This window comes from Salvia hispanica, chromosome 1 (assembly GCF_023119035.1).
Source record: "Salvia hispanica cultivar TCC Black 2014 chromosome 1, UniMelb_Shisp_WGS_1.0, whole genome shotgun sequence".
Classification (NCBI taxonomy): domain Eukaryota; kingdom Viridiplantae; phylum Streptophyta; class Magnoliopsida; order Lamiales; family Lamiaceae; genus Salvia; species Salvia hispanica.
This window is the reverse complement of record NC_062965.1, coordinates 26,594,603-26,618,905: the sequence shown is the minus strand read 5'-3', so window position 1 is coordinate 26,618,905 and position 24,303 is coordinate 26,594,603. Positions and strand designations below refer to the sequence as shown.

Sequence of the window (24,303 nt, the reverse complement as noted above, 5' to 3'; positions counted from 1 at the left end):
CTTAGAGAAGAGAGATTCAGCTATCAATATATAAATGTGAAATGCTGCGAAAACGGGAACTGGCATAATTAAGTAACCAGTCACAAAAATTACTCCAGTAGATGGAAAAATGGGGAGGTTGTAGTATTAATTTTATTTTAAAAATTCTTATTTTGAATATGAGAGAATTGATGACGTCAGTGAGGGAGGGTGATGAAGTCATGGTGACGTGTGTGATGGGCGGCTGGCGCATTGAATGCGTGGGCCGACGCGGATTTAATGGCTCGCCGAGCCGTCATCGGTGGGGTGGGGCCGGGCCCACTCATTCACGCTTCTATCATCTCAAAAAACGCCAGCTGTGTCAACGCCAGTCGTAACCCGCTGAGTTTTTGACTTTTGCCGCTCAATTCTTCTCTTCTTTGCCCGAATCTCCACCGCGTTTATTTCTTTGGAATTATTAATAATCTTCTCCATTTCCCCTTTTTCTCTTTATACACCTGTCTCCACTACATAATTCATATATCTACATCACATTTTCCTTCTTTTCCCTATAACTTCTTCCAATTTCTCCCTCTATAACACAGGAAACTCATCTACCAATTTAGAGACGATGCGTAGATCAATTCTATATTTAAAACTTTAGTGGTTACCACCAAATTCAAAGTGATGCACTAACTTAAATTGACCTTGAAAAATATAGCTGGATATCATTCAATTAGTCAGGATCACGATCAGGATCATACTAATATCTTGTAAATTAACTACAAGTTAAATAATCAAACTAATTGAAATATTATGTTGAATTTAAATAATTAAGTAAAAATATGTATTTAGATATAATTATTTAAAAAATACTATCGTTGAAAAGAGAAAGATGAAGCTAATCGCCTAATCCTACTAATACTATACAGTAAAATATCTATAAACTTTTAATAACACAAGAAAATTTGTATAGGAAAACACAATAAACCAATTTTAGTGACCAGATGATACCTTAAACCTTACGTTGGCCAATTTCGGACATTTACCAAAAATAACATAAACTTTCGAGAAAAGAAAAACAAAACTGAAAAACGACAACTCAAATAGATCTATCAACTATCTTTTCCATAAGCAGAAATAAAACAAAAAAATAAAAAATAATTAAAAAAAAAAACAAAAAAGGTTGACTTGGTAAAAGCTGCAGTGCAAGCCATAAAAACCACAGCTACTCAACTCCTCTAACAAATGTGTCTTCACTTCAATTCAACTAACAACCGACTCACTGCTCCCAAATCATAACCAAGATTAGTGCGTGCTGATTACGTGTGTTCTACTGTGTGTTTCCTACATTCATGTTTTCGTCTCCCATAATAATGTCTCGAGAATTCGACTTTTGAGTCTGGCATTCTTTCCACACACGGCACCACCAAGACTCAACCATCATTGTCTTTATCTAGAGAAGAAATTTAATGAGAGAAAGCTTGAATGGTGGAAAATTAATGAAAACCACTCGGCGTTGAAGAAAAGGTTTTTCCTTTTTTTCTCATGAGTTTCTTTGACCTTATTTCTCAATACCTTCTTCTTTTCACATACTTTGACTCTTTCTATCTTGATTTTCACTTTATTTAAGATGTTTGTTTCCTCTTCTTTACAGTTTGCATTCTTTGGTATCTGTGGAGAGGTGGATTTCTGCTAAATCAAGGTGAATTTTAATGAATTTTGGTGATTGATGAGTTGATCCGTTTACACTGAAACTGGTTTTGGTTTGACTTTTAACAGAATGGGAATTTATTCATTCCTTTTATTGCACTGTGAAGTTGAAAGCTTCTCCCTTTTTTTCTGGGGTTTGTTTAATTTTGGTGTGAATGTGAGTTCTTGGTTCGAATATATTCGGAATGAAATTGAATTTGTTTTCTTCCCAATTTGAAATCTATGGATGAATGTAATGTTGTTTAGATGCTGGAAATTTTGCTGTTTAAGGTTTAGTGGTTTAGATACATAGAATCTATGCTAAAGATGGATCTTTTCATAAAAGTGTGGTTGTAACTGGATAGATCTGTGATTGTGTGAAAGAATTTGGCTGTTTGCTTTTCTTGCTTCTGCTTTCTCGAGTTCTTAAGGCCGAGAGGGCTGACGTTTTGTAAGAGAGATATTGTTTAGATAAGTTAAGAAAATCTGTCTGAAGATGCTTTAGCAGAACTTATGTTTAATCTGCAAACTGTTTCTGAAGATTGTATTGTCTTTCACTGAAGCTTTTCTTGTCCTATTTTATGTTTTCATATGGTAATATATGATGTGTGCTTCGTCGTTTGTGGGAAAGAACACACATCCTTTGCTGTCACTTGCTGTTATCATAGAACTGGGATTCTCGCTTTTAGATGTGGCCTCGTTATAGTCTTGTGGTGGTGTGATCTACGTTCTCGTTGTGTTCCTCAAGGAAATATTAGGAAAGAACCAGTAGTTTATATACAAGTACAACGGTTCTTATGCTCTTACTGAGTTCCAAGTGAACTTCCCATGATGTTTGAGTCGGATTACTTGTAGCTTCCTTGTTTTCAGACTAAGCAGAGATTTTGGAGTTATCTTTCATTCGTAGGCATAAAGTTGTATTCATGAGCTTTATATTTGCTCGGAGTTTGAAGTATCGCCCGTACATAATATATGTTCTTTGTTTTCGCTACAAGTATTCTGGTCTGATTTTTATGTATAAATTTTTTCTTTGTATCAGAAATTGTTTTTGGCACTGTGACCGTTTGACTGGAGTGAAGTACCGGTGAAACATGACTACTCAAGGGAACGTACAAATTCGATTCGTTAAATGCCCAAGGTGCCGGAAGATTCTACCAGAGCTGCCAGAGCTTCCAATGTACAAATGTGGAGGGTGTGGTATTACTCTCCAAGGTAATTGTTACACATATATACTAGTCATATCTAGGTGATTCTCCTTGTTAATTTACTGACATTCCTCCTGTGATTCATCGTATGCAGCTAAACGACGAAATCCGGAGACTAACCACACTGAATTACCCTCACAAGAAACAGATCCTGCAGAAGAAGGTCAACAGGATAATGTTTCAGGAGAGATGGAAGGCAGAAGCTCAAATGCTGATTTAACCGATTCTCCAAAAGTTGAATCTTCGCCAGATGAAGGCGAGATACGACGTCTAGATTATTTTGACAGCTCTGTGAAACTCTCTCACAACAGAGATGCTCTCTCTGGTTCACCCGACATTACTAGTCCTCGGGGTGAAGGTTTTTCCTCAGAAGTTCGAGCATCTTTCAGAAACAACAGAAGTGCTGAAAGACATCGAGGCAAATCTGAAGATGAGCATGTCGACTCTGTGGAACTCTCTCACAACAGAGATCCCTCTGACAGTCTTTCTAGTTCACCCGACATGACTAGTCCTCAGAGTGAAGGTTTTTCCTCAGAAGTTCGACAATCTTTCAGAAACAACCCGTTGGATAGAAGTCCTGAAAGATTTCGAGGCAAATCTGAAGATGAACGTGACAAATCTGTGGAAGTCTCTCGCGAAAGAGGTGCCTCTGATGGTCTTTCTGGGTGTGAAACTTCTCCCACCGAAGTTCAAGAATCATCGGAAAAAATCCCTTTAGGCAGAAGCCCTCAAAAATGTCAAAGCAATTCTGATGACCATGAGGAATGGACTGCCGGTTCAAACTCTTTGGATGGACTACCTAGCTCAGGCGAGATCAGTCTCGAGGCTGAAGCATATACCCGAGAAGCCAGTGAACATGTAGAGCAAATGAAAGACGGAGAATCAGTTGATGGAGTTCAGAATTTGTCTGAATATGAAGATCAAGAGAGTGGCGTGCCCGAGAGGATTGATGAAAACAATGCTGTACCAGAAAATGAAGAAACGCCTCGGACCTTCTTAAACGATCAAAATAGAGAATCTAGTGGCGAAATTAAGCATGTCGGACCAACTTCGCCTTCTGCAATGATTTCTCATGAAATCAGCATTGCATCGACATCAGCTGAGGTAGTTGGTGATGGATCCAGAGGCCTTCCTGTTTCTAGAAGCCCGGGTACTGAAAGGAGCATGAGTCCTAAAGCCAGTGCTCCGGTTCACGCTCCTAGGAGCCCCTCAAGAGGGAGTCTTGTGTCATTCTACCTTACGACTGATGATGAACAGCTCGATGGTTCTCCACGAGAAGTTGCCAGTACGTTTGAGAGATTTAACTCTACAAAGATGGCGACTGATGATGAACAGCTTGATGGTTCTCCTAGAGAAGTTGCACGTACGTTTGAGAGATTTAACTCTACAGACACACTTGGAAGTTCACATCTCGGTGACCATAGCTCCGAGCTCAACTTTAGGCATGGACCCGCGGCTTTTTATCAGAACAGCAGGAGCTACTATGCTTATGATGGCAGTGAATCATCTTACGATGGAATTGATGATCAAGTCCGCGAACATTTTTCACATCCCTCGAGAAAGGCTAACGATGTGGGACATATCCGAGCCAGAGAAAAGCTCAGAAATGGTGGATTTAGTGGGAACGTGGCAAAGAGTGAAGCTGAGAGGGCTTATCGGGCAACTAGTCCCTTGAGCCGTGAAATGCACATCCCTTGGCACAGAGGTCAGAATAGGACGAGACTCGATTCACAAGGAGAAGTCTCGAGAGCGCCATTCCCTTCGAGAGATCACCCTGCTGGCCCCAGACCTCCAGTTCATCGGCACAATTTGCTTCCACCCCATCCAGCTTTCAAGTTACCCGAAAAGTCTTCATACTCGAATCCAGAGAAAATCGATCTGTTGAGAACGGTACATCATCTGAAGGATCAGCTTGAGAGGATGCAATTCAATGCACTTCCTTACTTAGAAGCTGAAAGGGAAATGTATGCAGATGTGAGCCATTCAGGTCCATGTAACAGACGAAGCGATCGTGCCAAGGGTTATGGTGAAAGATACAACGAGCGAAGAATGGCTTTCTCGGGCGAGGCTGCACATTTTCGACACCAGGCTAGCTGCTCTTGTTTGCACTGCAATCAGCAAGATTGGCAATACCGTAAAAATGGCCATCGTGCCATCCACGCTGACCATAACTGCTGCGGTAGCTCCAACTCCTCGAGCCCCCACCGTTACGCCACCTCTGAGCCCTCCTCATGGGGCCGTGAGACAAAGCCTGAAAATCAGAGGCTTGATGAGATCAGACGGTTGCACTTGAGGGAGAAATACAAAGCAGCCAAGAGGCACCTCCGTCCCATAGCTGGTGGAGCCCCGGTTATCACTTGTTACCATTGTTCACAACTGCTCCAGCTGCCAGTGGACTTTCTCCTATTCAAGAAAAGGTATCATCAGCTGATGTGCAATGCTTGTGGGAAGGTTATGAAGTTTTCGGTCGTAAAGGGAACTCATCTCGTTCCATACGTTGCTGATGCCCGTGCACCTCCCCCTAGTGAGGCCGGTGACTACAGTGGTGGAAACATCCAGAGAAATATGGAACCGGTGCCCCAATCTATCTCCTGCAAACATGCTGAATCTGTGTCGTACTCTGATGAGTACGGGCGGTCGTTCTGTAGGAGCTGCTCCACGGAGGGAGAGGCCTCAGCTGCCATACCTTCAATTGATCGAGCCAAGGGAGACTCGTACGACAGAAAGATGTCGTCTGGAGGTGGTTATTATGAGGATCGGAAGCTGAAAGGTGTCTCAAAGGAAGGCGTTGAATCAGCTGGTCCTTCATCAAGAACTGTGGCTTGGAGGAATGCGACTACATCGGTCTCAGAGATAGAAGAGCTGCCGCCATTGTCGAATTCTCCACTGCATCGGCTAATGGGGTATTCGACACCGAGCAAAGTGTTCAAACGAGGATGAGTGTGGGCAGCAATGTGATGTGTTGTTTGTTGGTTATATTGCTATAGTGTGTTTGAGTCATACAATCATATATACTAGTATAGTTATGAAATTGGAGGGATTATGTGTACATGTTTGTCTCTAGTATATTGCATTATTTATTTATTTGTTTCTCTAGCACATAAATGGATTTAATTATTTCATTAAAAATAGTAACAAAGTGAAGAAGGTCGTCGTCAACTCGCCGATGCCAGTAAGATCAACGACATTTCCATAAGCCAAAACGATGCTAGTGAACTTGCGTAGGGTCGTTCGATCCCCAATCCCATCTCACTCCGTCACCATAAACTTTAGTGGGAACATCTTTTTAGATCCACGAACTTTGCTAAAGTATCATTTTAGGTCCGTGAATTTTGAAAATATCATTTTAGGTCCGTGAACTACAAGTTAATATCATTTGAGGTATTTTGAACTTTTTTCGGACGAAAATGCCCTTAAGGCCTTCAAAGGGCAATTTGGACAATTCTTTCGCTACTATTTAATTCAGTTACCATCCAAATTGAATTTAAATATAATTAAAATTTGCCGTAAAAAGTGTGTTAGTTTTTCAATTATTAGATGACTAATTATTTAATGATAGTGAATTGGGACTTGATACTTTATTTTATTTTTTCAATCTAAACTGCATTTTAATAACTTACTATAGGTGATGTGTGAATTCTATTTAGTTTATACTACTACTTCCGTCCACCAAAATTTGTCCCACTTTGACCCGACACGGGTTTTAAAAAATGTAATGAAAAGTGAGTTGAAAAAGTTAGTGAATTGTGGGTCCCTACTTTTATATATTAGTTTTATAATAAAATGTGAGTATGAATGAGTTGGTGGAATATGTGGTCCACTACCAAAAATGGTAAAAGTGAAATAGGACAAATTTTGGTGGACGGAGGTAGTAATTTGGATTGTCATTCGGAGGTGAATTTCAAAATGGAGATGAATTAACATCTAAATTGAATTTCAATATAAAAATTTGCCGTTGAAAATTGTTGGATTCCATGTCTCTGATGCAAGATGATTGGCGAAAGAATTGTCCAAATTGACCTTTGAAGGTCTTAAGGGTATTTTCGTCCAAAAAAAATTCAAAATACCTCAAATGATATTAACCTGTAGTTGATGGACCTAAAATGATATTTTCAAAGTTCACGGACCTAAAATGATACTTTGGCAAAGTTCGTGGACCTAAAAAGATGTTCCCTCTAAACTTTATTGCTTCATCCGTGGACAAAAAATAAAAATAATTTTGTTTTCTTATTTTTGTCTATACATCAAAATTTGATTTTATCTAAGTTTATGTATGTGAATTTTTTACTTTATTAAATTTACATTAAAATTGATTTAATATTTGCCACCGCAACCGCCGTACCGAAAAAGAACAGATTTAGTTAAGGATTTGATTCATCCCCAAAATATTTACCCAAATTAACGAACTCTCACTAAATTTCTAGGTTTCACTCAAACTAACACACAGAGTTTGTGTTTGTGTATATCATGAATTCCTGAGTTGTTGGATTCAATGCTAAAACTGAATTCTGCTTATTCCACACCATTCCATCGAAGCTTCTGTTTTTATGGTGTTGAGTAAGTGATTGAGTGTTTATTCGTATTTATTTTCTGGCTGTGGTAGCGGTAATCATGGGTAGGAGGAAGCAAATTCGGCCACGTAGAACTGGGGGAGCGGTAGAAGCACCGCCGTCTGAATCAGAATTCAACAAAGATGGCGCTGCGCATCACGGAAAGGAATCGGCTGCAGCTGAAGAACCGTTTTTTGTCGAAATTGATAAGTCTAGTTGGGGTAGTGTGGAGCATTACGATATCTCTGAAATTGTTTTGATGAATTTGGCGGTGAGTGAGGAGTTTTGCGGCTACAAGTTGTCTGAGGAGTTTTACAGCGATTCTAATTGCTTCTTGAGGTTTAAATTGAGTAATGTGAATGAGCATCTCGTTCGTATGAAATTAGGGAATTGGCCGGTTTTGCGGGAGAGTGACATATGCCTGCAGTTTGTGATGAAACGCACGGTTGAGGAAGCGGATACGGATGTGGTAATGGCGTCCGGAACTGTTGATGGGAGTGATGAAGGGGTTACAGGGCTTGTGCATTTGGCTAGTTTGAGATACTTGACTGTTAGGCCGGTTTTAGGAGTTGAGTTTTCGATGGGGTTGCCATCCGTGTCTATCCGGGTTGAGATTCTAGGGAGTGTGTTTGATGAGTGTGAATCACTCCTCGATAATACGAGGCAGCTCTGGAAGAAAAGTATGATGAATGTTATGGCGTGGCTGCGGCCAGAAGTTATGACTTCGGAGGCTAGATATGGATATACTGATGTTACGAATATGGAAGCTGACGAGGTTCTTGTCGCTGATGGTGATGCTCAAGCATCAAGACAACAAGTGAAGTTTGAAGTCTCTAGCTTTTATGAAGCTATTAAGCCGTCAAAGTAAGTATTTATTGGAAGTTGGACTCTCCTTTTATGATGGTTGCATTGCAGTACATCTTTTCTGAAGTTGACCTGATTTATTTTCTTGCAACAGAGACGCACCAATGCTGGAGGATAACCTTCCAGGCTTGCTCCCTGAACTACGACCATACCAGCGTCGTGCAGCTTACTGGATGGTCAAGAGAGAAAAGGGTGATTTTGAGCATTTAGGTGGCAAAGAAAGAAGTCAGATTATAGCTCCTCTATGTATGCCTCTAAATTTGATCGACACATCTAGAAGAATTTATTACAATCCTTTTAGGTACGTTCCTCAGTTCCTCAAATAACATTTTTTTTTTGGGTTTTTGATGCCAATAATAACAAAATCTCTTGATTTCGAAATTTGATTTGCCACAATTATTAGGCTCTGCTAAATTGTTTGCTTCTTGTTGTTTTGTTGTTAATGATACTCCTATTACAGGACTACTTATTACTATTACTATTACTATTACTATTACTATTACTATTACTATTACTATTACTATTACTATTACTATTACTATTACTTCTAGTTATTAGTTATTACTACCAAGTACCACCGATGCTCAAATATTAATTGCTGAGACTTAGTAGCCAATTCGTACACAGGTGTAATTTGAGTGGGTTTTTGTTTTCCCAATCTTTGTATAACAAAATGTCAGAGGCTTAAGGATCTTAAAACGTTTGATACAAGTGATCTCTTTATTTGTTAATGTACTACACATGTAATGAATGAGAGATGTTATATTATGCAGTGGAAACGTCTCATTACATGGTACCTGCTCCGCATCATATGTTTCTGGAGGGATTCTCGCTGGTATGTTGACATTCGTTAAATCACAAGATGAACTAATGCTTCTTTACTTCAGTTGTGGTTTATAATTTATTTGTGCTTTACTTTTTATTTTTCTTTCTTTTGTTTTTTATATGAGATGCAAACATGCACCTAAAGAACCATACTCTCTCCGTCCCATAAAAATAGCACAATTTGAAATTACACGAGTTTTAATGCGCAATTACTAAAGTATGAGATAGAAAGAGAAAAGGTAGTAGAAGTAGTGTTTGTGGATTCTGGGGTCCGCATTATTAGTAGTGTTTAGTTGTTCAAAAGTTTCCTCTTAGAACTAGTCTAATTTTAAGGGACGGACCAAAATGACAAACATAGTCTATTTTTATGGGACGGTGGGAATACCGAATTACCTATGACTCTGTTGAGTTATTTTCCATACACTTGTAATTTCTGTAAAAAGTGCCCCCCCTTGGCCCTTACATTGAGAATTTAAAATCCTTCCTCCATTCTCATTCTCTAAAGAATAATGTCCTTTGTCCATTCATTAATGTATTTGAACTACCATTTTAGTGCTCAATTCAAAATCTGTATGTTTGATTAGAAAATAAGAATGACTAATGGGTCTGCGCTTGTTGTTGCTAATCCTGAAATATAGATGAGATGGGCCTTGGGAAAACTATTGAGGTGCTCTCTTGTATATTCGCTCACCAAATGCCATCGTCTGAAGCTGCTACTAATTCGGATAACCCAATGCAAGTTGAAAGATCTCAAAATTGTAACTTGAAGAGACTGAAAAGGGAGCGAGTCGAGTGCTTATGTGGTGCTGTTACGGAGAGCTACAAGTATAAAGGCATGTGGGTGCAATGTGACGTTTGTGATGCCTGGCAACATGCAGATTGTGTTGGGTATTCAGTTAAAAGAAAAGGTTCAAAATCTCGAGGAGCTGACGCTGGAGAAAAATGCCAGGAGGTCTCAGTCGGAAACTCAAGGAAGAGTAGGAAAAGAAAGAAGGATGCTGAAGTAGTGGAAATGGATAAAGAGCACATATGTCAGACATGCTCTTCCCTGATGCAGGCCATAGAATCTCCAATTGCTGCAGGTGCAACTCTTATCGTTTGTCCAACTCCAATATTGCTCCAGTGGCATGCTGAAATTCTTCGGTAACTGTTTTGTTCTTCGGCCCGTGTATGTATTTGAAGTTTGTGCAAAATAACTGCAATTTCCGGGTTATGACTTAATTATGTGTGTTTACGTCACACATTTGTTCTGAAAATGATGTGGTTTACATTACCTAAATTTGTTGCAAAACTCTGACACTTTTTATGAGATTTAAGAGTAGTTGTTCTTGGTGCATGGATGGATGTCTTTCATGTTGAGAATCTGCTTAGTAATTATCCTTTTCATCAGATATGGTTTATGAAAAATGTCTTGATTTCTATATTTGCCATCCAGTATTTTGAGCCGTTTTTGTGCTTTCTTGACTGTTTATATGTTCAGAAAGGTTCTGTTCATTAATATAGTAGCAAAACTTACGAAGATATTGCACTATGTGTTGGTTCTGCATTTTATTTGTGGCTTAATTGGACGAATTCGCCATACATTCTAATTATAAGAAGCTTGGTCTTAATTTTTCTCTCTCATTCTCTGTTTTTGTTCATTCAAGTATGCTAGATGTGGGTTTTGGCCCGCCCTTTTTATCTTGCTTAACATTTATCTTTGGCATTTTTGTTTTAAGTTTTACTATTGCTTTGAATTTAGGTGAGAACTTTTACTGACACTTAGTTTGATCCACACTGACTTGAATATATACTCAACAAGCCAATGTGATTTGATTGAAGTATGGCCTTTTGCCCATGCTGCCAAGTGTATATACCATACACTGAAATCTCCTGAACTATTACTCTAATTAGTAAAAAACTTAAGTTAATCTTGTTCACTCTGTCTGGTATATCCAAAACTCCTTGGAGCCTGGTCTTGTATAAAAGGTAATGCTATGTGTTGAAGGATTGGGCATGTTATTTTACTCTGCCAAGAAACTGAGTGGTGAAGATGTGAAGTATTTCATAATATAACCCATCAATTTTTCATTATTAGTTATTCTTAATCCTACTAGTTATGAAATAGATACTCATGGAGTTTTAGGATGGTGTACTACTTTTACTCAAATGCAGGATAACAAAAATTTTCAGACAATTGATTGTTAATTTGATTTTATTTTGTTTTATGTTAGTTGGCTTATGTTCTATTTTGTTGTCTTCCATTGCCTGAACAGACATACAAATCCTGGATCTTTGAGAATATGCATATATGGAGGAGTTAAACAGACATCCTTCTCCGATGAACCTGTTATTGGCTTAGATGAACTTCTAAGTGCTGACATTGTCTTGACAACTTATGATGTTCTAAAAGAGGATTTGCCACATGATTCTGAGAGACATGAAGGGGATCGGCGCTTTATGAGATACAAGAAGAGGTAATTTATGGCACAATACACTCTTCTATGGTAGCATAACCACATTCGAGAGTTTACTGACGCTCTATTTCAGTTCCAGAATGTAAAAATCCATGTTAACCAACCTAAATGATCTATGATGACATCATCTTGTTGCTTAAAGCATTTATTGCTTAGGATGGTTTTCCTTTTCTGTATATCCCAGTCCAGGCCCTCAGCCTAAGAAAATATATTTTCTGGTACTCGTATCTTTGCAAGACGGTGCTATTAATCTTTTGTTTTTGGTAAATAATTACCATCCAAGATTCCACTTTGGCCTTCCAAAGTTCCAATACAACCTCTCTTCCTCTTTTTATTCTACCTAAGGGCCCATAAGTAAATTTTTCTCTCTCTCTCTCTCTCGCTTGCTCGCTCTTTTATTTTTCAGAACAGCCTGTGTGTTCTTTTCTGTGTTTAAGATTCCGTCGCCATGGCATTACAGTTTTGTTGATTACTATATTTGTTGGTTTATTTCACAGATACCCAGTTGTTCCAACTCTCCTAACCAGAGTTTTATGGTGGAGAATATGTTTGGATGAAGCTCAAATGGTGGAGGGCAATGCTGCTGCAGCAACAGAGCTGGCATTGCGTCTACATGCAAAACATCGTTGGTGTATAACAGGGACCCCCATACAACGGAAACTTGACGATCTATATGGGCTTTTGAGATTCCTTGGATCAAGTCCTTTTGATGTTCTCCGATGGTGGACTGATGTTATATCTAATCCATATGAGGTATGAAACATATGGTGCTGATTCTTCTCAATGAAAACTGTTGATATGCATAACATTAATGCTTTTCCCATGTCATTCTGTCTACACAATATTTGACACACCTTTTTAAAAATTACTTGTAGATATTTTTGGTCACATTAATAATGCACATTTCTTTTTTCATGTGTGGGCCTTGTATTGTGCTTGGTAGTGTGTGCTACTTGTGAATATCTCATGGCAATTGTTGTTGCTAAATTTTGATTAATAGTTTTGTTAATTTTCTCTAATTGCAGAAGGGAGATGGTAGAGCTATGGCTTTCACACACAACTTCTTCAAGCAACTTATGTGGAGGTCTTCGAAAGTTCATGTTTGGGATGAATTACAACTTCCACCTCAGGAGGAATGTGTCTCTTGGCTCTCTTTTTCACCAATTGAAGAGCACTTCTACCAGAGACAACATGAAACTTGCGTGGATGATGCCCGTGAAGTTGTTGAAAGCTTTAAGGATGATGTCAGAAAGAAAACAACAGCAGGTACGTAATTTTCCTTTAGATCATCTTTAGTTCTTCACATATTTTCGCTCTCTTTCCAGATTCACCTAACCTGATCCTAATGTTAATCCTGTCCAGATTCCTCGTCATCTGATGCCTTAACTGAACGTTACATCACCAATGTGGAAGCTTCCAAGCTTTTTAACTCACTCCTAAAGCTTCGTCAAGCTTGCTGTCATCCTCAAGTTGGAAGTTCTGGTCTACGCTCTTTGCAGAAGTCTCCCATGACCATGGAAGAGATATTGTCGGTGGGTCAAATATGAGCACAAGTTATCATTTTAGAAAAGGGCCCCTGCCTATATTGCAGTACTGTTAGTCTATTAGTTTGGTTTTCTTTTTGCAGGTTCTTATTGGAAAGACAAAGGTAGAAGGCGAGGAAGCCCTCAGGAAACTAGTTGTTGCATTGAACGGACTTGCTGGTATATCAATGATCAAGCAAGATTTTCCGCAAGCTGTATTGTTATATAAAGAGGCACTGGATTTAGTTAAGGAGCACCGTGATGATTTCCGCTTGGATCCTCTGTTGAACATTCACATTCATTATAACCTTGCTGAAGCATTACCCCTCTCTGATACTATCTCACAGGAGAAGTCTGTTTCACAAAATTGTGAGAAAGTTTCAGAATCTGGTGTTGAAGAGAAAGATAATGATTTTATTGAAAAGGAAGAAATTAGTGGATGTAATCCCTGTTTGGGAGCTGTATCTGATGATTTACTTAATGTTCCGTCAAGCTTATTGAGAAATGGTGAAACAAATCCTGGCATTCAGCCTCATGTTTCACTACATATTCAATGGTTGAGAAGATCATGCGAGGATCTAAAACAAAAATTCTTGTCATTGTTCACTTCAAAGTTAACCATTGCTCAACAAGAGTTCAGGAGGTCATATGAACAGGTCTGCGAAGCTTTTAAAAAAAGGAAGCATCAGCAATCAACTTGGTGGCTGGATGCCTTGCATCACATTGAACAAAACAAGGATTTATCTAGTATGTTGACACAGAAAATAGGAGAAGCGCTTTCTGGGAATTTGAACAAGAAATCAAGGATTCCAGCCTGGTTAGTATTGGTTCCATTCCTGGTTTTACATGCTTTCTTTACCATAACCTAGACAGTCTTTCATATTTTTATTGTTGCTTGGGATACTGGATTAGCTGGAAAGTGTGCATCATGAATTAATAATTTACTTCATAAATTTTCTGTGGATTGATATTTTTCCAATTATAATTAGAGCTGTTACAGACTGAGTTCATATAACACTAATATTCATATTGTGTTTTCCAACAGCTTCCGCAGCATAACAACTCTAAAATATTACATTCAAACTGGTATGGATGCATTGGAAGAGTCAAGAGAAACTTTACTTGATAGACTCTTGAAAATTGACCAAACAATGGAAAATCCAAGAGAAGAGGACATTGCACTGGTGAGATACTGTAAGAAGTGCAATTCTAACTTTGATGGCCCTGCATGCACGCATTGCGAGTTGGATGAAATATTTCAGGTCTGTAAATTTTCGTGACTTGTTTCATTTCACTAAAATATTATGGCATGCATTGCCTTGTTACTTCTTTAAGAATTATTGCTTCTTATCAGGTTTATGAAGCTAGGCTGTTCCGTCTTAACAAAAGTAATAACGGGGAGGTGATTACCTCAGTAGAAGAGGCAGTGAATATGCAAAAAAAGCAATCTGCTCTAAATCAGTTCTACTGGAACTTGTCACGAGAAGACAAGACTTCTGATTACCAAGACAATGGAAAGAAGAGGGAATTGATGGAGAAAGTGACGGTTCGTAGTTGCATTACTTGTTTTGTCTTGTTTTTTTCTGGCATTAATGATATGATATATGAAAATAAATGCCTTTTAATTTAAAAAGACTCATGTGAATCCTTGTCCTATTATGGGGGGTCTTAGCTCCTTCAGTCCCTTGCAGTAGCTAAGTAAATCTCGCTCATTGACGCGTTGCTCTGTGCTAAGTGCTTGGCATGGAAATTTTAGTAAGAAATAAGCCTTAAAATTAGCTCTAACTCAATTGAAATTCTCAGACTTCTTTGGTTACAAACAAAACAGTTTCAATTTCACTTCCTTATGAATAATGGTCCTCTTGCTCCAACAGTACACTTTGTCCTCTTGAATATTCTAGAATTATAGTAGAATATATACAAATGGATGGTTGCACAACCTGCTCTAGAATCTCTCTACACAAGTCGTAGGAAATTCTATGGGCATTGGACTAGGATTAGTGCATGACATGGTGGATGCTGAGTGTGAAAGCTACTCTCTGCAGAAAAAATGTTTTCTATTCTTCTCACATGTTAGTTGAGGAATAACCACTTGTGAAAAAGCAGCGGCATACTCCGGTACTCGTGATCCCACTGTTTTTGACATCTTCCAGATGGTTTAATTTAATTGTTCTATACAGACACAGACCATCATATTTTATTGCATTGCTTCATTGACGATAGCATTACATGGATGCCATGATTTCTATGCAAGTACTTTATCAGCATGGAGAGAACTCTTCCATTTTCATCCTTCATAAATTTTTTCTTGCAGGTCTCTAAGTCACCTTCTGATATGGAGATTGCACTGACAATAATCAGAAACAACTCCAGGGGATTCTTAGGAAGAGACAACATTTCAGCTGCCAGAAAGCAGCTTGATCTTCTTGAAGTAATGCACACATACCTCAGTTGTCTGTCTAATCTGTGTGATACATCCATGATAGATTTGAAAATTCTTCATTCATCTTTGATGTTTGGAGAATTTCATCTAGATTTTTCTACATATTTTTTGCATTACCATCCCTTTGTTATGGTGATATTTCTCTTTCATAATGTGCACCAAATAAACTTAATCTGGACACCTTAGTATGTTCTGTCTGATTAGGGTTAGGAAACTCATATCTCAAGCTTTCTTTTTATCTGCCTTCTCAGTTACTTCGCAAGGAGTATGCTCTAGCAAGGTCCTTGGCTGTCTCTCAGGCACATGTTCTGCGTGCTCATGATGAAATAAAGATGGCTACCTCAAGGTTGCGCCTTAGAGAAGATGAGGATGATAAGTCTATTGAGGCTTTAAGTCCAGAAGAGCTGGATATGTCTAGTGTTGAAAATTCTGGTGAAAAATTTCTAGCTTTGGATGCATTGTCACGTATAAAAGGACAGCTAAGGTATTTAAAGGTAGCTACAGAGCCTTGCTTTCTGGCAGCATATTGGTTTTTTCTCCTTGTTCCTACTTTGATGATCAATTTCCTAAAGCAAAACTGTTGTGTGTATGATTTCCTTACAAACATATCTAAGCATCAGATACTCAACAACACAATGAGGAGAGGAGCAACATAATATACTTGATATAGCTATTACATAAGCAAACATATGACAAACTCACTGTGCCATATTGGATTTCTTATTGATAGAAAGCTAATGTATATATTTGCTATTTGCTTGACAGGGTTTAGTACAATCTACGCAGAACATCGAACCAAAATGTATTAATGCTTCAACTGTAGCTGAAGTAATAATACCTTCAGAAAATGGATTCACTAGAGAATCATGCCCAGTTTGTCAAGAGCAGCTTGGTAGTCAAAAAATGGTGTTTCAATGTGGCCATGTCACTTGTTGTAAATGTAAGTCTGCATCAAACATACTCCTCTTTTGTTGCGTAAATAATATTCATGTAAGAATGATGATTGCCTTTATCACATCCTTGTAAAGTATTATTCCCCTTTTCATAATCTGTGACTTGCTTAGAACAGGAAGCAATCTAACTACCTCATGACTAATAAATGAGTTAAATACTACAAATGGAACTTCACTAATCAATAGATATCTACCAGGTTTATTTGTGATGACGGAGAGAAAGCTGATTTCACCTGGAAAATTCAATCATGATGATAGGGTAATATGCCCATCATGCCGGCGTGCCACTGATTTCGGAAATATTGCATTTGCTGATGATAGACAGGATGTAAAACGCCACACTTATGACAAAACTGAAACTCTTATTACTGTCCAAGGCTCATACAGTACGAAGGTAATGTCATTTATAACCACCTTAACTGATATTAAACATGCCTGTCAAGCTTGTGGTTGATTTGGCCTGTAGATGCAAAATCTGCTTTTTGTTTCTTCGGTAATTTCTTTCAATTTCATTTTTATTTTTCCCTGACAAAGCATCACTGTCTTTCAAAGATTGAAGCGGTGACAAGGAGAATTTTGTGGATCAGCTCTACAGATCCCCGGGCAAAGTTTCTTGTTTTTTCCAGTTGGAATGACGTCCTTGATGTGTTACAGCATGCCTTTGCTGCCAACAACATGAGCTTTGTCAGGATGAAAGGAGGAAGGTAGGTGCTTCTCCATGTGCTCTTTTTAGTAAAAGCTGTTTTTGGGTAATTCGAGCTATTTGATCTTATGCACAACAAGATTTGTCATTTGGTAAGCCTATAGTTCGGTCGCATTTAATCTTTGGCTTTCTTTGTATCTTTTGCATGTCTGGAATTGCATTTAAGGGAAATAGGAGTTTTATCACATCATTTAGATGAAGCTCTTCTCGCATGCCTAAGATGACGATTTCATAAAGTTTACACAGTTGCATTAAAACAAGAAAATCACTTGATTACTTTCTCATTATAATCTATCTTGGTGTGATTCTAGGAAATCACAAATTGCTATCAGAAACTTCACAGGACAGAAGAGCAATGCTATAAAAAGCAATACGGAGCCAGGAGATAATACAGATACTGAGTCCCCCAAAGTGCTGCTACTCTTAATCCAACATGGAGCGAATGGGCTAAATCTTTTGGAAGCTCAGCATGTAATTATGGTTGAGCCGCTGCTTAATCCCGCAGCTGAAGCACAAGCAGTTGGTAGAGTGCACCGGATCGGACAGGAGCATAAAACACTCGTGCATCGTTTCATCGTGTGTGCTTTATCTTTTCTTATATTCGATATTTACAAAGGACATGTCTATTGCCCTATTGCTGACCCTTCTTGCTTACTTATGGACAGGTGAAAGACACCGTTGAGGAAAGCATATATAAACTGAATAAGAGTAGGAATACGAGTTCATTTATCAGTGGGAATCGCAAGAACCAAGATCAACCTTGTTTAACGCTCAAGGACGTGGAGTCCCTTTTCAGAGTAGCGCCTGCTGCCAAGAAAGAAGACGAGACACCGGCTGGAAGCTTGAGCGATCTTCCAGCTTCGGTTGCTGCTGCCATTGCGGCCGAAAGAAGATTAATGGAGGCAGAAAGATAGCATCTGTTATTGTGAAAGTTGAATCCATCCAGATTAGCTAGGAAATCATGTGATTTTCTATCCCAATTGTTTGAAGCTTAAGATCACATGTTTAGATTGTTTATATGGTAGGCGGATATGTAACATATTGTAGGAATTAGGAAAGGTCAGATTAATGTTAGAATACCATTGGTTGTAATGTTAATTTGTACAAATACACCATGATGATGATGATGCCATACTTTAGCATGCTGTAATTAAACTATGTAGTGCATGTTTTAATATAAAGTTATTGATCTATAAGAAACTGTAGTACTACATTTTTTTTATTCTATGTATTGATGTAGAGATATCTAAATGGATATGTTTGATCATATAGAATTTGGACCGCTTAAATTTGATGACTTCGTTTAAATTCTATTAGAGCAGAAGATTATTTTATTTAATTAACTTCAGTAATACTAAATTGTATGTGGATATTATAAATTCGTATGTATATATCAAAGGACCGCTACCATTTAGCTAGGTCTGGTAAGTCTATATATGGATAATGGATTAGCTACCATTTATTCAAGTAATGAAAAAGAGAGGTTAGGAAAATTGTTACAAAGTCCAATTATAGGACCAGAAATTTGTGGAATGCGTAAATGACTTGAATTGCCATCTATTTCAAATAATAAATGTAATGGAATCTTGCAACTTGCAAGCAACAAATAAAAGAAAAATGCCACGCATATCATGATATACTAGCTTGTTATATCTGTTTTTAAATTTTAGTATATAAAATATAATAGTCATAAAAAAATATACTATTACTATTTCCTCTATCCCATTAAAAATGATAAATTTTCTAAAATGAAAACAACTTTATCTCTAGATTCTCTCTTATTTTATTCTCTTTTCACTTAATAACAAAATATAATTTATAGATAAATTATATTTTTATTAAAATAATTAACACATAAATCAATTTTTATTCAATCAAAATTATAGACCTATTACGTAACATGAATGAATAAATTATACACCAAAAAAGTCCAAACAAAGGTACGAAAAGTAAATAATCACCCAATGCGTCACGCATCAAAATCTTCAAACTTTATATATTAACATATCAAAATCAACCCTTTTATATATGAAAGCAACGTGTCAGCTACACATAGTGGCGCGTGCCCCCCCGCCACGCCACCTTCCCAATCCCAAAGCTATAAATACCCATGACTAGGGTTCCCACTTCTCACTAAATCCTTCCCCAAATCTTCAATCTAGGTCAATTTCATCTTCAATTTTCGCAAACCAACAGCCATGGAAGCTGCAGTTTCTCACCCTAGAGCAACACATCATCACTTCTCCACCTTCTCGCCCAAAATTGGGGCATTTCGCCCTAACTCCTTGCCTCTCACGGTTCGAATCAATAATCAGAGGAGTAATTTGAAAGTGATGAAATGCGCGAAGGCAGATTCAGTTCCTGCGGCGGAGCCGAGACTGGTGCTGGGGAAGGAAGAGGTGTCGGATATGGAGGAGGAGTTGAGGAAATTGAACGGGAAGTGCGGAGGGATTGGAGGCATAGTGGAATTGATGGAGTGTCTAGAGAGAGAGGCGATAATGGGAGACGATGAGGGGAGAGAGCCGACTGATTACAACCGGAGAGCCCTCATTTTCGACCGGAGCTCTAGAGTGTTCCAGGCGCTCAAGCAACAGTCACAAACACTTGACACCACCTCTGTTTGAGTTCACCACCTCTTTGTTTCTTCTTCTTCTTCTTTTATGTTGAAGGAATGATGCTCTCTGTTTCTGTCTCATCTTGAACTTCAATGTTTAGATAATATGATCAATGAAAAATGTAGAAGAAGTTGATTTCAATGTTATAATATGGTTTTTGACTTGTTCTTTAAATCTACTTAGGATAATCTTGATTAATTAAAATGTAAATTATTATCGAGCACAAACAATAGATCACTTTTGCCATTTTTGGACGTACACAAAAAATAGATCATTTTCTTAAAATGGAAAGTTTATCTCTTATATTTTTCCTTTTTTTCTTTCCTCTCTCTTACTTTTTCCACTTTTTCTCTCTATCTCTCCTACTTTATCTATTTTTTCTCTTCCTCTCTCTTACTTTACTAATTCTACATCAAAACCCGTGTCATACACAAAGTGATCTAAGACACAAAGTGATCTAAGGGAGTATAAAACGATCGATTATTAATCAAAGTAACTTATAGTAGCACAATTTTCATGTGCCTGAAAATTATGAAAATATTATTGATTAGGTGTATAAGGAACAACTTCATTTAAGTAGCCAAACGTTCTTTCTCCATGATATTTTTCAGTAAATCATGTTATATTTAATTTAACACAAATTCAAGATAATAAAATAATTTAGAAATATATCAAATAATCACTTTTCAAAAAGTTTGGAGATTGATAAAATAAATTTATCGAACCTTAACAAGTTTCTACACAAGTTCAAGATTAATAGATAATTGAGTAAAATATCAAAGTCGATCATTTTCAAAAGTTGAGATTGAAAAAAAACTGACCAAATTTCCTGATAATTTATGCTTCGTAAATAATAAAACTCCATATTACATGATCTGCACTGAATAATAATACTGCATTACACAAAGAAGAGAAATTCAGAATCCTGATTAATTATGCAAATACAAACATTATGCTACCAAAATTATGGTCCTAATAATAACGCCGTCTCCTACAACAAATGAGTAAAATACAAAAACCTAAGAAATTAAACGATTAAAGATCAAATCAGCAGAACTTCCAGTGGTTGTTGCAGTTTACACAGGTGACAAACGTAGTCATGGGCTCATCCGCACTCCTCGTCTGCATCTGATAGTAAGTGCATTCCTTCTTCTTGCACCGCCCGCATCTGAACTCGTTCGTGCTAGCTTTCGGTGCAGCTGCTCGTTCACTGTTGAACATCGCCTTCTGCTTAATCACTTCGTTCTCCATCTGCCTTGCGTCACTAGCCATTTGCTCGGGCGTCAGTTCCAGAATCTCTGAGGGTGAGAACTCCCCGGTCAGGACTTTCCTCCGGAAATCTGGGTTGTTTTGATCCTTGATGTTGAACATCACCGACCTGTACTTGAACTTGTGCTGGCCGTTGGACTTGCCCCACTTCTCAAACATTGCGGTCTCCACTTGAACAGCAACTCGGTTTGGGTCGTGTTGATCAATGCTTTGTTTCAAATCCTCATCAGCCTCACTATATACTTTGCACAATGCTTCTGCCAGAATTTCCCGGACTTTGTCCCTCACTGGGTCTTTGCAGGATACAGGAGAAGACAGTTTTGGCGGTGGTTTTTGCACTGAAGTACTGAATTTCTGGACTTCGACTTTCTCAATTTTGGTGCTGGAGGAACTTCCTGACTTTGTGGACTTATCATAATTGTCCACCACCAATTTCTTAGGCGCTGGAGAGTTTTCAGATTTCATTGAGTTTGTCCTTAGGAAATTCTTCGCCTCATCAGCTTCTGGACAAGACTCAGTTTTCGACGAATCACCATTTTCACTATTGCCATTCTTCTTGTTTTTCATTGTTTCTTTGACGATTATGGCTTTCCAAATCTCAACCACATCAGAAGCCAGCGCTTTGATCTTGTTACTTCTATGTTTAGTCAGTTGGCGGAGACGTTTACCCACCTGAAATAAGTTAAATAATGTAAGGGAATCAAACTAGATATCAATACCTATTACCAAATAAACAACAAGATCCCATGCTGCTCTAACATCTAATCAGTAGCTAAGGAAGTAATACTGCTCAATCAATAGGTTGGAACCAGACATAATCTTCTGTAGATGTGTGCAAATAAAACTGAGAACAATTCAAAATCACACCAATGTACCAAATGCATCAAGAAAAAAGTGCACAGAGAAAATAGTATAGGGTTTCGATACTGTGTTAATTCTGTTTTGGGGTTACTGATGCTCGAAACTTCATGGGTTTAAAGCCTAAGCTTTCATTTAAAGTGGTGGTTCTATGGAGCCCTGATTGAAGGAACTAAAAAAATCAAGAATTAATGAGGATGTACACTTACTTAATACACACCACTCTCTCCCAATCTAGCACTCTACTCTGCCTCTCTCACTCAATCACGCTCTACTCTCTGCGTAGAATCTCTATTTAATGGCGAAACTCTAGTCACGTGCCCACCAGATAGTTTTGCATAGGATGATTATGATTTCACCCACGGACAGTTAAATCAACTTTTTAGATATATATATATATATATATATATATATATATATAGGGAGATGATCAAAATAAGAATGCCCTTAAACCCAGAAATGCAGCCCAGATCTTGGCCATATGATTAGATGATCTAAGGGTCAATAATTATACAAAAATACGGAAGGTCATAATTAAGGAGTTTTAGGTCATATTATAAGATTTGGGTTTAAAGTCATGGTAAGATCATTTTAGGTCATGCTTTGTTAGCATGACCTAAATATAAACTAACTATGACCTAAAAATGCCCTACGTATGATATTGTTCTGTGTTTCTCTATTTAAATCTAGTTTTGCATAGATCAAAACCCTATATATATATATATATATATATGACTATATTGCAAGGAAACATGCCTATTGAAACTTGATTTGGATGGTTGATTAGTTGTGATGCTTTCTAAAGTTACATTATGCAATTTTTAAAAAATCAAAACACCACCAAGACATACTCTGTATGTTGTCACGTAAAAAAATTACATCTAAAATCACAGTGGTACACTATAGGACATAGGTACCATGTATGGGTTGAGTAAGGAAGTCTAGGTATGAAGGCAATCAAAGCAATAAATGTATCTGCACCCTCTAATATTTTACAATTATTGAATCAATAACCACAATGGAATAAATCAGGTCACACTAGCTAAGTCTTTTCTTATTACTGAATTTTGCCACATGGAAATAGAAATAGTCATTAAATTTATCCTTCCATCATAAAACTTGGGCGAAAATATAACATAAGTAGGTCACCTTTATGTTATAACTAATTGAACGTATCTTGTCAGATTAGGTAGTGAATTGAAAAGATATTGCCGTCAGAGAAATATCAGCTACGATAGTATAACAATCACGATGGTTTCTAGATTCATCTCACATGTGATTAGAAACGCCACATTCTAAAGTCAAATTAATATATTCTCAAAATATTCACAATATGAATCCAGGGCCACCAGGGGATAACATATTTGAGTGCTGTCCTTGTTTGAAGACTAATAATAAAGGAAACTAACCACATTTGGACCATCTAATGTTACCCTCAAAATCAGATCTTTGGGTGGACTTGAGTTTCATAGCAATTTGAATGGGACTAGATTAACAGCACAGGATTCCAGTTAATAAAACAAAAACCCACATAGAAACGCATCCAGTACGAATCACATATATAGTTTTGCACTGACATAATAATTGCAACATGAAAAACAACATTACCAAATACATAAAAATAGTTAAAATACCTGTGTGGATACAAGGACTTGATAATTAACAGGGAACTTCTTGAGTCGCTTCAATGCATCGACGCATCGATCCACCTCCGCGGGAGAGTTCTCAGCCCCATCCGCAGCTCTCTTCACAGACTCGAAAAGCTCGGTCAGCTCCTTCTCCATTATCCCTATATGTCAAACAGCAACCATATAAAATTGTTCTTCTATAAAATCAAATAAAATAATTAGACAATCAAACTACAAACAAAAAAAATAAATGATTTTACACAAAATTCACACATCAAAAAGCATTCTAGGGTTAGGTAATAATGTCAATATATCAATTTAAAAAATTCGAATTCCGTGAACAAGTAAATTATAACGAGAGATAAGAATCCGTTCCTGCAAATGACTAGAGTCCGTTTCCATTTCAATTTTCGTTGTTTTCGAAACAAATTGGATAACAAAAACACGGCACCTAATTTCCTAGGCAAAGGAGATTTACAACGAGTAACGGAAGCAGGAAGAGCACCTGAATACAAATTGGCAGCTAGCCCTCGCCGGAGATGGCGTCGATAGCCGAGTTTCGTAGTCAATTGATGGAGCAGCCGCTTGACAATGTGAGAGCGGCGAAGATGCGTTGAATGATGATGAAGCTGTTGATGATAACAGAAAGGATTTGAGATTTAAGGTGGAGCGATATTGGGCTTGGGCTTATTTCTTCTTTCAATAATGGGCCTAAATATAATCTAGTTACCTCTTTTCTTTTTATTTTAACCACATTTGTT

At 37.7% G+C, this 24,303-nt stretch overlaps 4 protein-coding genes across 4 annotated transcripts; 3 read left to right on the top strand and 1 right to left on the bottom strand.

Moving 5' to 3' along the window:
• Positions 1 to 916: 916 nt before the first annotated feature.
• On the top strand, positions 917 to 5,939 carry LOC125201085 (protein ENHANCED DISEASE RESISTANCE 4). Its single transcript, XM_048098999.1, has 4 exons — positions 917 to 1,488; positions 1,616 to 1,663; positions 2,690 to 2,862; positions 2,950 to 5,939. Exons 3-4 carry the CDS (start codon positions 2,742 to 2,744, stop codon positions 5,793 to 5,795), a joined length of 2,967 nt encoding a protein of 988 aa, XP_047954956.1. The 5' UTR covers positions 917 to 1,488; positions 1,616 to 1,663; positions 2,690 to 2,741; the 3' UTR covers positions 5,796 to 5,939.
• Positions 5,940 to 7,246: 1,307 nt separating this feature from the next.
• LOC125200549 (E3 ubiquitin-protein ligase SHPRH) lies at positions 7,247 to 18,394 on the top strand. Its single transcript, XM_048098197.1, has 18 exons — positions 7,247 to 8,269; positions 8,364 to 8,570; positions 9,043 to 9,104; positions 9,733 to 10,237; positions 11,350 to 11,550; positions 12,048 to 12,303; positions 12,576 to 12,816; positions 12,913 to 13,082; positions 13,178 to 13,890; positions 14,119 to 14,335; positions 14,428 to 14,619; positions 15,388 to 15,504; positions 15,768 to 16,010; positions 16,282 to 16,456; positions 16,667 to 16,863; positions 17,022 to 17,173; positions 17,484 to 17,748; positions 17,838 to 18,394. Exons 1-18 carry the CDS (start codon positions 7,467 to 7,469, stop codon positions 18,084 to 18,086), a joined length of 4,965 nt encoding a protein of 1,654 aa, XP_047954154.1. The 5' UTR covers positions 7,247 to 7,466; the 3' UTR covers positions 18,087 to 18,394.
• Positions 18,395 to 19,293: 899 nt separating this feature from the next.
• LOC125211955 lies at positions 19,294 to 19,928 on the top strand. The gene has a single exon (XM_048111931.1). It carries the CDS (start codon positions 19,371 to 19,373, stop codon positions 19,794 to 19,796), a length of 426 nt encoding a protein of 141 aa, XP_047967888.1. The 5' UTR covers positions 19,294 to 19,370; the 3' UTR covers positions 19,797 to 19,928.
• A 735-nt stretch (positions 19,929 to 20,663) lies between these two features.
• On the bottom strand, positions 20,664 to 24,165 carry LOC125201627 (transcription elongation factor TFIIS-like). The gene is made up of 3 exons (XM_048099816.1): positions 24,048 to 24,165; positions 23,549 to 23,703; positions 20,664 to 21,728 (listed from the first exon to the last, which is right to left on the bottom strand). The coding sequence occupies exons 2-3, from the start codon at positions 23,696 to 23,698 to the stop codon at positions 20,835 to 20,837; spliced, it is 1,044 nt and encodes a 347-aa protein (XP_047955773.1). The 5' UTR covers positions 23,699 to 23,703; positions 24,048 to 24,165; the 3' UTR covers positions 20,664 to 20,834.
• Between the last annotated feature and the right edge of the window lie 138 nt (positions 24,166 to 24,303).

What these genes read in the sequence shown, in the direction of transcription:
- LOC125201085 (XM_048098999.1), top strand. Translation starts at nt 2,742, where the DNA reads ATGACTACTCAAGGGAACGTACAAATTCGATTCGTTAAATGCCCAAGG. An exon ending in GTGTGGTATTACTCTCCAAG is followed by an intron (nt 2,863 to 2,949) that starts GTAATTGTTACA and finishes CATCGTATGCAG; the next exon opens with CTAAACGACGAAATCCGGAG.
- LOC125200549 (XM_048098197.1), top strand. Translation starts at nt 7,467, where the DNA reads ATGGGTAGGAGGAAGCAAATTCGGCCACGTAGAACTGGGGGAGCGGTA. An exon ending in TGGCATGCTGAAATTCTTCG is followed by an intron (nt 10,238 to 11,349) that starts GTAACTGTTTTG and finishes TTGCCTGAACAG; the next exon opens with ACATACAAATCCTGGATCTT. An exon ending in AAGGCTCATACAGTACGAAG is followed by an intron (nt 16,864 to 17,021) that starts GTAATGTCATTT and finishes TGTCTTTCAAAG; the next exon opens with ATTGAAGCGGTGACAAGGAG.
- LOC125201627 (XM_048099816.1), bottom strand. Translation starts at nt 23,698, where the DNA reads ATGGAGAAGGAGCTGACCGAGCTTTTCGAGTCTGTGAAGAGAGCTGCG. An exon ending in AAGTCCTTGTATCCACACAG is followed by an intron (nt 21,729 to 23,548) that starts GTATTTTAACTA and finishes AACTTATTTCAG; the next exon opens with GTGGGTAAACGTCTCCGCCA.
- LOC125211955 (XM_048111931.1), top strand. Translation starts at nt 19,371, where the DNA reads ATGGAAGCTGCAGTTTCTCACCCTAGAGCAACACATCATCACTTCTCC.